The 11,338-nt window shown below is 36.1% G+C and overlaps 1 protein-coding gene and 1 pseudogene across 3 annotated transcripts in view; both read left to right on the top strand.

Annotated features, from left to right (window-relative positions):
- Window positions 1–1,905: 1,905 nt before the first annotated feature.
- On the top strand, window positions 1,906–5,375 carry LOC149148795 (leucine aminopeptidase-like; annotated as a pseudogene).
- A 1,515-nt stretch (window positions 5,376–6,890) lies between these two features.
- LOC149148792 (uncharacterized) overlaps window positions 6,891–11,338 on the top strand; it is a 309,870-nt gene continuing 305,422 nt past the window's right edge. For 2 of the 3 annotated variants that reach the window (XM_089439850.1, XM_089439851.1), the window contains exon 1: window positions 6,892–7,188. In XM_089439850.1, coding sequence (XP_089295976.1) covers window positions 7,149–7,188 — 40 coding nt within the window. In that variant the 5' untranslated portion in view covers window positions 6,892–7,148. Of the gene's footprint in view, window positions 7,189–11,338 lie in introns of all 3 variants that reach the window. The other variant, XM_089439852.1, reaches the window with a different exon arrangement.

Below are 11,338 nucleotides of genomic sequence, written 5' to 3'. Positions count from 1 at the left end.
AAAATAATTCAAATGCGTGTCATCTCCGTTGCAAAATGATGGCTTGCTGGGAATACAAAATTAGGATAGCCGTCCAGAGCCATGACGATGATGGTGTGGAGAAATTAGTCAACACAATATTTGATTAATTAGCTTGACGTTAAAAATAAAGAAGCACACAAGCTATTTTAATTTGCATGTCACTACGAAGTCGGGAAGGACAACGTTCTGGTTGCTTCATGAGACTTTCTCATGGTTGCGGTGAAACTAGTGTCACTGTAACATTTTACACTTACCATTTGATGGTTTTCCGGGTTAAACATTTTGTTATTTCGATCCAGTAAAATTAGTACAATCACATTAAAAATATTAATGTAGTTGATATAGTTAGAGGTTTCATAAATATAACAAAAAAAATTGTTGTAATATAAAGAGCGTTTATCTATTTAACCATGTATAAAAAGGTTATGGGTCAATTTTAACTTGAGAACCAAAAAAAGAAGAAAGAAGTTATGCATCTTATTGTCAAATGGACCATTTTGTTAAATAAAATTTACTTATATATTGATTTCTCCATCTAATTTGAATGTGAACTTATTAGAATTGAAATATTTTCAAATCCCTAGGAAATTGGTGGGTGGGGAGTCAGGTGGCACAAACCTAAGTTAACTTGAGAAAAAAAAAAGGAATTACATATCTTATTGTAAACTCGACCATTTTGCTAAATAAAATTTGTTTATATATTAATTTCACCATCTAATTAGAATATGAACATATTAAAATTGGAATAATCTCAAATCCATAAGAAATTGGTGGGAAAGGAGCCACATGCCACATATCTAATTTTTTTAATTTATTAAAAGTTAATGCAGCCTAATAAACTCTGTAAGGTTGATAAGTATTTAGACAAAACATATGTTAAGCATGTTCCCTTGAGAATCAATCTACCACGTCAATTAAAAAAATCAAAATAAAAAAGTCAACAAATCCTTATCCACCTTAAGTTGAAATAAGAAGCCTTTGATAAGCATTTAGACAAAACATATGTTAAGCATATTCCCTTGAGAATCAATCTACCATGTCAATTAAAAAAATCAAAATTAAAAAGTCAACAAATCCTTATCCACCTTAAGTTGAAATAAGAAGCCTTTGGCAATTAAAGTAAATTTTTTAAATTCATGATATTTAGTTTACATTAGGAAAGTAAAACACACATATTATTGGTACCAAGTTTATTAATTTTTTTTTAATTTTGTTTTGGAAAAAATATGTGTATGGTCCTGATGAAATATTTTTAATTATATAACACTTTAAACCGTTGAGATTGATTTCAATCTTCATTTTTTATGTTATTTCTTTAATAATAAATTAACATAAGTATATTAGCAAATATGGTTGACATATGTCCAACGACCTATATGAATGACATTTACCAATGTGGTTGTGCTAGTTGCATGGGTAGGTGTTATTATTAATATTAGATGATTATTATTATTGTTGTTGTTATTACTAATTACACCAAAGGTGTCTCTTTGTTGGGTTGGACTAGGCAGATTTAACCAATCGCAGAAGCCTATTTTTTTTTACCTTCCTCCAATAAAAATCTGTCATATATCTAGCACCCAACATTTGAATGTGTTGTTGCCACCTGCTCAAGCTTCAACATAGGAGTTCTAGGACTCGTTCTCGGCATCTTCGCCTCCTGCTGATAAGAAAAGGAGGGCAATGACAACAACAATGACATCAATGAGGTTTTGTGTTTCACAAGACACATATAGGTGCGTGCAAGAATGGGAGGCCGAGGCAGGGGTGCAGGTGCAGGATTGGGAAGATACCACCACCCCTATCAACACATCCATGGTTCAGTAGCCTTAGCCACAGCTAAGCATTTTAGAGAGAAATTTTGATTGGGCATATGGTTATAATATGGCTCCAATTGATCCTCATTCCTTCACAAATTTCATGCACCCTCTAACACAATATGTCCATCTTTCATTGTATTTTGATTTTAGTACCAAAATCCTTATCCCCTTTTGCATGATCGTCATCCCCTTTGTTAGTACACTCTAAATCTTGAAATTCCTTAGTTGGTGGATATATATCTTGATACTAGATGCCTTGAAATACATGGAGTTTACCATGACATCACTAAATCCTTTTCATCTTCTTCTTCGGTACCTTTCATTTTGGAAAATCTAGATCCCATCGAGGGAAGTCTTCTCAGAGTTTCTCTTACAAATGAAATATATTTTATCGTAATATTCAAAACACATCAATCAACTTCAAATATTAAATGGTTGAATTCAACAGAGGCTGCACATAAAAAATTCCCATATGTCAACACCTAATGCAAATCTATCCATGCACATTCTATATTCCCCTGTTAGAACACTCCAAAAGCGAGGTTTCAATACTGATATGTTCTAAACATTCCTAAACCAGTGAGCTCTGTAATGTCTACTTCCCATAAGGGTTGGATGGCTCCTTCCATAGGAGAAGCAAAGGGAGCATGCCCTGATGAGGAGTAGGCAATAGATGGAAGAGTTGTTGATCATTTTTCAATATAGCTACCAATATCTTCATATTTGTCTGCATTTGTAGTGGGGAATATTTTTTTAGGAGGTTGGTCCTAGGACTAGGATTTATTATGAACCTTGTCATGTTTTGGAAGTTGCAAAATGCGACTTCATGAACACAGAGGAGATAATGAAACAGGGGAGAAATCTCTTTGGTGAATATGAATGGGAGAGATTTAATCTCCTTGTATTGCACCCGAGTCTCTCATCTGGAGGAATGGAGAATCCTAGGTTGGTCTTATTAACCCTCATTGTCATTGTAAGGGATTTGAGTGGTGGGCAGATTGTGGTACATGAGCTTGCACATGGCTGGACCAAAAATCTCATCGCCAATGCCACAAATAATGACTTTTGGTTAAATGAGGTATTATTACATACACACCTAACTATCTTACCATATACCATATAAAACACGTTGTTGAAATTATGTTTTGAGGGTTTATGGTTTTAAGCTTTGGGAAGTGATTTTTTGCTAGGTTTTACGATATGCAGAGCGAAGAAGTGTGGAAGTTGTACAAGGCATGGAGCACGCTACTTTGCACATTGGCTTAGGCTGCTCAGATTTGAAGGATGAGATGATTAGATCCAAAGATAATAAGGAATTTTACCAAATTGAGAACAAACTAAGAAGGGGTTGATCCCAAGGCTCTCCTATCCCTTACAAAAGGGGTTTTCAATTCCTTTGGCATATTGAGTGTCATGTCTTATTCACTCTCCTCTCCATTTATTGATGTTCTCTATATTTGTATGTTGCTCGTTTCGATTCCATTCTCGTCCTTCTACATGTAACACATAATGTCAATATTGAGTGGGTTTGAATCTTATTTATAACGATGCAACAATCCAAACTCAATTTATTAATACCTATGTTAGGGTCCAACCCTAACCCCTTTATTTATGTAATAAACCCATAGGGTCGAGTCATAGTCATAGTTAGTTAAAGAGTCAATAAAGCTCGTATTAATAATTGTAAGTGATTGACCCGCATTTAAGAAAGGGACCACAGTTAGTTGCAAAAAAGCCATAATTAATAAATAAAGTGGTTAACCCATGTGATGCAAAGGACCACTAGTTGTTAGGTTGTTGAAGGTCATTTAGCTATAAATAGTCGTAGTGAAGGGAAATATCATCGAGTCTTATTTTGTAATCGAGCTCTGCTTTGCTGGAGGTTGCCCCCTCGAAGAGGCAAGTGAACATTGCTTTTATCTCTAAATAATAAAATACTTGCTATTTTTCTCATTTTATTATGTGCTCTGGGTTGTATTTCTTTGCATATTTGGTATTTTGGAATTTCTCACCGGTCAATAGCATAACAACCTATACATTCTTTAGTGCGTGTTGATTGCCCTGAGTTCTATGAGTTTTTGAAGAAGTATATCCAATGTTTTAAGTTCCAATCCATTGATATTGATACATTCCTGCCCTTTCTGAAGAAGAATATTCTTGACATAAAGAATAAAATCAATTGGATGTTTGGATAAATGGGACTGGAATTCCTCTAGATGTCATGAAACCATTTCCACCATCCACAACAAGGTCTTCTCTACATCACGAGACTTCATTTCCATACAAATGTGCTTCATTGCTAGACGAATGCCCTCTAATGGGGAAGTGAGAAAGTGGTAGGGTCAAGAGTGGCAACTTTACTTGAAGAGTCTCCCTAAGAAACTTAAGCCATTATAGGTGTGCAACCTTTTCAAATTATTTATGCTTTCCTTATTATGATCATTTTTTCCCCATTGAAAATGCTTTTACTAAAAATATAGAAGGGAAAAGTAATGGCCATTTATGTTTGCTTGACATTTTGTGCTTAAAATTTCTCAATAGAAGTCAAGATTCAAGACCACCAAAATTTTCTTTTATTTTTTCATTTAGTTGCCTACACCTTAACATCTAAAAATTGAAACAAAGTATTGTATCCATGGCCCCACTAGAGGATTCTCATCGCTTGTTTGTTCCAATTTCTTGATTGAAAATGGTTGTGCTCAATAAGGTGGAATATGAATATGCATTTCTAAAATGTTTGTTTTGTTTAGATGCTCCAATGTGTTTGGCCTACTAATGCACCTCCCCTGTTCTTCCAAGCAACAAAAATATTATAATTGAAGTATAATACCTGAGGATCCTTTTACTAACACTGGCCACCTTTAAACAATTTTGTTACTTAAAGTGAGATACAAATACGTTGTACTATTTTTTTTGTTTGGATCATTTTATATATCTAGCTTGTTCCATGTAAAACTCAATTATAACTATCATAATTGAAGCACACTACCAAAGGATTCTTGCATTTACATTTATTGTGAACAACTTTGCTACTTAAAAGGAAATCATGGATGAGCATCAAATTGTTTATTCTATTTTTAGGTCTTAGCATGTTCATCTTGTTTTCAATGTTTGAAACAAAGTGTAGTGTTTATATCTAATGCTCTTGCCCTATTTTGAGATATAAGAGAACCAAAGCTCTAGAAAATCAAACCTTGGTTGTTATGTGCACACCTAACCGATTGTATTATTTGAATGCAAATATCAACTCTAGATGGACGATTTGGATTTATCATGAGAAATAATTGCAATGTCAAAGTAGCCTTTTTTATAATTGTTGCATATTCTACTTACAAGCCTCTCTTTCAGGAAATCGAAATATGTCTTAAAGAAACATGAAGAATGTTATCTCTCAGACAACTCTATACAGGTTTGTTGCAAAGCGACTTGGAAGAAGGGAAGAATTTTGTTGGAAGAGTGTTTGAGGAAGCCAAAGACTTGTATCATCCAATTGCTTAGGGGGTGGTTGAATCCCTTTTAACTTGGTCAACATAGAGCTTTCCAAGAACACCTGCAGAAGGCAATCAAGAAGCAATTTCACACACCAAATCTAAAGAGTTGTCTTATCATTTGAATCCATGCTCACTCCTATAATCCTCTTGAGCATGATTCTCTTATACTCTTGCGAAGTGTCCAGAAAGTGACAAGAGGCCCTATAAATGTCATCTATAGCCCAAACCTTTGAGCATATCCAAAAGCCATATATGCTTTGAATTTCCCTAGAAACATTGATACTGTCAAAGCTTAAGGCCCTCCAAATGTCATTGGAACCCCAAGCCTCTAACCATATCCAAAAGCCATATTTGCCCTAGACTCCCTCAGAGGCTTTGATATCGTCAAAACCAACAAATGTGGCCATCACAACCTTAACACCATTGGCATGTACATTCGTGACAAAATCAAGTAATCCCAAACCTCCCCTTGGGTTCCAATATACTCGACCAAAACCCTGAAAACATCCACATAATTACTGTAATCAAAATCCTTCAAAAAAACCTTCAAGACCTTCATATCAAGGATGCCAACCCGAATCGACATGGTTTTTGTTGCAACAATATTTTTTGTTGAAAAGAGAAGCATTGGACATGGGAAAGTCAATGAGATCTACAATCATCGTTTGGACACTCAAGAGTGGCTCCAACCTTCCTTAGGAAATCTCTGTCTCGTCAAGTTTTTCTCTAACTCTTTGAAGTTTTCCTCTGAGACGTATTGACCCTACTGATCAACATAACAATGTGAAAACTGATCCATTTTGTCTTCATGATTTACTCTACCCAACATGGAAACATAATAAACCAACAATTTCCTCAATACTCAAAGAATTAAATAAGGAATTGTACAAATTATGTGGTCATTTCGTTATTTACATGAGTAATTTCCCATAAATCATCTTACTCTAAGCATAACCAAATGCCGGAATGACAAATTTCCATCAATGAATAAACAACCACTGAAGTAAAAAATTGCTCTTTGAAATATAATTTTTTCAAATAATTTTTGTCAACTATTTATTCTATATTAAAAATAAGTTTTTATATTTATTGTTTTATTTTTTCAAAATTGTTTTCCCAAATCTTTTATTGTATCTTTACTCCTTTAAAAACAATTACTGGTAATTATGGAAATGAAATATACTATATTAATAAACCAAATTTAAATTCCCCCTTCCCGTTTGTATCTTTACTCCTTTAAAAACAATTACTAGTAATTATGGAAATGAAATATACTATATTAATAAACCAAATTTAAATTCCCCCTTCCTTTAACGTGAGGTGCTGAGTTGTGTTTTGACGAAATTTAATATGTAATATTAATTTTAATTAAAAACTTATTCTGGAAATGAACATAGACGAAAGAATTTTGGCGAAATTTAATATGTAATATGAATTTTATTGAAAAAACAGAAATGAAAATAGAGTGAATTTTGACGAAATTTTATATTTAAGTATAATTCAATATAAAAACATTTCAAAAGTTAAAACGTGTTTCAAGAGCCATAAAAGCATAATTTGCCCCGAGTTCAAACCCTAGGGAGCCATAGCCACTTCTCATGGTGCCAAAACAAATACACGAGCTGGAAACACGGGTTCATCCACGAGTGACACCTTTCACGAGAACACATACCGGACACTACCTGTGGGTAACAACCCGAGCTTCCGTCAGCTCACGGCTATTCACCGTCCTTGGAATCCAGAAGAAGAAGGCTCGCGATATTCTTCGCAGATTCAGGATATTGGATTCGGAACAGCTCTCATTATTGGAAGAACGATGACCAGACGCCCTCCCCTGAAGCGCCTGTTTACTGTTGGTAAGTTCAACATTAAATGCCAATGCCAGACATCTGTTTCAGCTCCAACAGTACTAATTCCTGCTCTGCTTGCTATTTGTATTCAGTGATCAAATGATATCTAAGTGAAGGATTTGGAGGTTGTTTAATGTAAATGTAGCATACATCTTCTAATTTCTGTTCGCAACCCCGGAAATTGAAATTATGGGACGTACTTTGGCAAATTTATTGGATGTAAAGTAGATTTTTTTATTAGACCTGCCCAATTGAGTAGGCCGGGCTAACCTCAGGACTACCAAAGCTGCGTTACTTAGTCAAAATATCACTTTCAGTGGTCATACCTGGGTTTAAAACCCCAACCAATGATTATAATTAAAAAGGGTCTTATAGACCAGGTAGACGCTTCAAAGGTTGTTAAAATATATATTTTTTTTTTCATATTGTGCTATGGTCATTTTGCGGTGGTTGATAAATTGAAATTAAGTCGAGAATATGGAAGAGTTTGCTTTCACAGGGGTTTCTGAAAGCGGCGTTTTGCCAGTGAAATTTCAGTACAGAAGTAAAAGGTGACTAGTGTCAACTATCGGCATGCAACTATTGGTATTCAATGTACATATTTGAACTTTGAAGTAGTAAAGATTTCTTCAGTTCTTTTCTGGATGGGGTTAAATGGGTTTTGAAATTGATCTAGATTGCAACTATTGGTATTCAATGCACATATTTGAACTTTGAAGAAGTAAAGATTTCATCAGTTCTTTTCTGGATGGGGTTAAATGGGTTTTGAAATTGATCTAGATTGGATCATTACATTGTTTATCATCCATCTCGAAGCGCTTTCAAAGTGGAAAAAGTAGAGGAATCCTTGAGGACTATTTTTACTAGCAGGACCTAGTTTGACAAATTGGGGTTTGAAACCTTCCGAGTGTGTTTTGAGACATCAAATGATGCTTTTTGGGGGTAAAACTTTGTTGCTTTAGTGCAACACCTTTTTTCTCTATTCTACACACAAAGACTTTTCCAACGACGCAAGAATCACGTCAATCAGAGTTTGTATGCAAAAGTTATGCCACTCAGAAGTTGACGTTATTGTTTTCACCACCATATTTTGAGAGGGTGCCACGTCAACCCCCATTATTCATGGAAAGGGGCTAGCCACGTGAATATGATGAAGAAGACTCTAGAAGAGTTTATATTTTAACAACGGTTAAGAGTCGAGTCAATCAAACCTAATAACTAATAGGCTATTAGGCTGTGTTAACCGGGCCACTAGGAGGAAAAGCTGTTCCATTATTTCGAGTGCATTTGTTTCATAATTGAGCAGAAATAACATAGAATGATAGGAAGTAGAGCACACAGAAAGAAATTGTGCATTGTACTAGCCCATGGGCCACAGACTATACTACTTTGTACTTGTAGACATTTTCTATTCAGAGAAAGAGAGTAAAGTGACCTCACCTTCCAACTGGGTTTTTCTTCAGAAAGGGTTTCCTAGGTCATATCTTGTGTCAAATGTGTGTGTGGGCTTTTATTTTGTTGTTCTCTATTTTCTGCGTAATTTGTAATTTGCATGCATGCACTATTAATAATATTCTAATAAATCTAAAAAAAAGAAAAAATTGTAGTAGTGTAGAATTTCAGATTTTAAATATAATTTTATCAAATCTATTATGACCTCTTAAACCGGATTTGTTCTATAACAGGGCTACGTGTCCGAATCCGACACGATTCGACCTAAATCGTGTTCGGAAATCGGGAAACGTCGTGTCTGATTGGGACATGATCGAGTCCAGATCGTGTCTTGATCGAATACATCATGTCCCGATTTCCAGACACGAATCCGGCAAAATGGGACCTACGCAGCCATAAAAGGGCGGAAATCCCTTTCCTTTGCATCTTTTTCACTCATTCTTTTTGCAATAGGTGGGCTGTGGGTTTGCTGTGAGGAATTTGGAGCAAGAAGCAAAGGGTGTGGAGCGTTTTCAAGGAGATTCAAGCAATAGGTAAGTGCATTTCTTCTCTATTTTTTTGCATTTGTATTATAATAGTTTGTATATGCATTTCTTTTACAAATTTGTGCATGTTTTGTTTATTTTTACTATATTCATGGCTCAATCAAGGGCAATAGGTAAGGGGCAAAGGAAGGGGAAGAATGTCCCCATTAGAGATGCCCCTCCTCCCCCAATTTCATCAGAGTTTGCTGCAAGTATTCCCTTTCTTACAAGTAATGTTGAGGGAAGATTTCCTTTGAAATCTAACATTGAGAAATATCTCTTGTGAAAATATGTCACAAGAGAGGATGGGCCAAGTAGCAAGGTGAAGGGAGGAGGCAATGTGAATTAGAGATGCAACTTTTGCCACAATACTTTCACAAGCACATATTACCTTGTGAAAGGCCATTTGTTGGCTTTACCAAGTTGTGGAGTTGGAGTTTGTACACAAGTTCCTTTACAAAAAAGGAAAGAAATGGAAAGAGAGTTCACTGTTGGTATGGTAAATGTGGCTGCAAAATAAAAAAGTTTCAAGAATGATGACCTCCTTCCATTTTTGAGGAAAGGCAGCAACAAATTCCCATTTGAGAGTTCTAGTGGGGGAACAAGCAGCAAAAAGAAATGCAAATTCACTTGATCCAATGGACAAGATTTTTCAAAAGAAGAAACAGGAAGAGCTTGATCTCACCATTACCTTTTTTCTATCAAAACTTCATATCATTTAATGTTGCACACTCACCTCTATTTATTGAGATGTGCTGAGGTCTAGCTCAAGGGGCTCCATCATGGTATGTGTCTCTTGGTTCAGAGAAGCTTAGAACCACATTGTTGACGAAGGCAAAAAAAGAGGTGCAAAAAATGCTTGAGCCTATTAAAGCATCATGGCCAACATCTGGGGTTAGCATTGCTTCTGATGGATGGACAGATCTAGCACAACACCCACTCATCAACTTCATGGTGTCTTCCTTGAATGGTCCAGTTTTCTTAAAAGCAATGAATACACTTGGAGAATACAGTGATGCACAATATATGGGTGAGTTGTTTATTAATGTTATTGAAGATGTAGGTGTTGATTCTTGTGCACTTGTTTGCATGGTTGTGGAAGCTTAAATATTAAAGGGTGTTGGCATGGTTGTGGAAGCTAAATATCCACAAGTGTTTTGGACACCTTACATTGTCCATTCATTGAACTTAGCACTGAAATCCATTACTTCTGATGTGCTTTGGATTGGTAACATTATCGAGGATGCACTGCATATCCGTAACTTTGTACAAAACCATACAAATGCCCTCACTATCTACAAGGAGTACATCAATCTATCATTGTTGAAGATTGCAGATACATGGTTTGCCTCTTCATTCATCATGTTGAAGAGGTTGTGGGAGGTCAAGACCGCTCTTGGGGCTATGGTTATTTCATAGTTTTGGTCTTTTTGGAGAAAGACAGATCACGTAGCCTCTAAAAGAGTGAAGGACGTAGTGCTAGATGATGCTTGGTGGGAGAGGGTAGATCTAATTATTTAGATCATGGACCCTATCATTTCTTTGCTTCGATTTGCAGATATAGACAAACCCATCCTAGGAGAGGTTTATGAGGGATGGGATTCCATGATTGAGTTTGTGAGGAGCATTATTCTACAAAGTGAATGCCCCGAGTATGAGACATCACCAGAGGCCTTCTGTGGTGCTATACATAATATTCTTGTCAGCAGATGGGACAAGAATTGCACACCTTTACATTGTTTGGCTCACTCATCGAACCCAAAATACTACATCCATGAGTGGCTAAATGGTGGACCTTCCCACAGATTCCCTCTTCACATGGATGGTGAAATCTCACAGGGGAGGAAAGACTCATTCAAGCGGGTTTTTCAGGATAGAGCATTGCTTGATGAGGTGGAGGATGCCTTTGCAGAGTTTTCCATTGGTACTAGTCGATTTGCAGGATATGATGTGATTAGAGACAGGGGGGGCTAAGAAGCCCTATTCTTGGTGGACAAATCATGGGGCAACAAGCCCTCTACAACAATTAGCCATGAGGCTCCTCGCTTAGGTGACTTCATCCTCTTGTTGCGAAAGGAATTGGAGCACATATGGGAATTTGTATAGTGTTAAGAAGAGTAGGCTTGAGCAGTCCAGGGCGGAGACAATGGTGTATGTGTACACTAGCCTTCGTCTTATTT

This window comes from Pinus tabuliformis, chromosome 9 (genome assembly GCF_031772625.1).
Source record: "Pinus tabuliformis cultivar Carrire ecotype Pingquan chromosome 9, CPIR1, whole genome shotgun sequence".
NCBI lineage: Eukaryota > Viridiplantae > Streptophyta > Pinopsida > Pinales > Pinaceae > Pinus > Pinus tabuliformis.
This window is presented reverse-complemented; position numbering and strand designations above follow the sequence as displayed.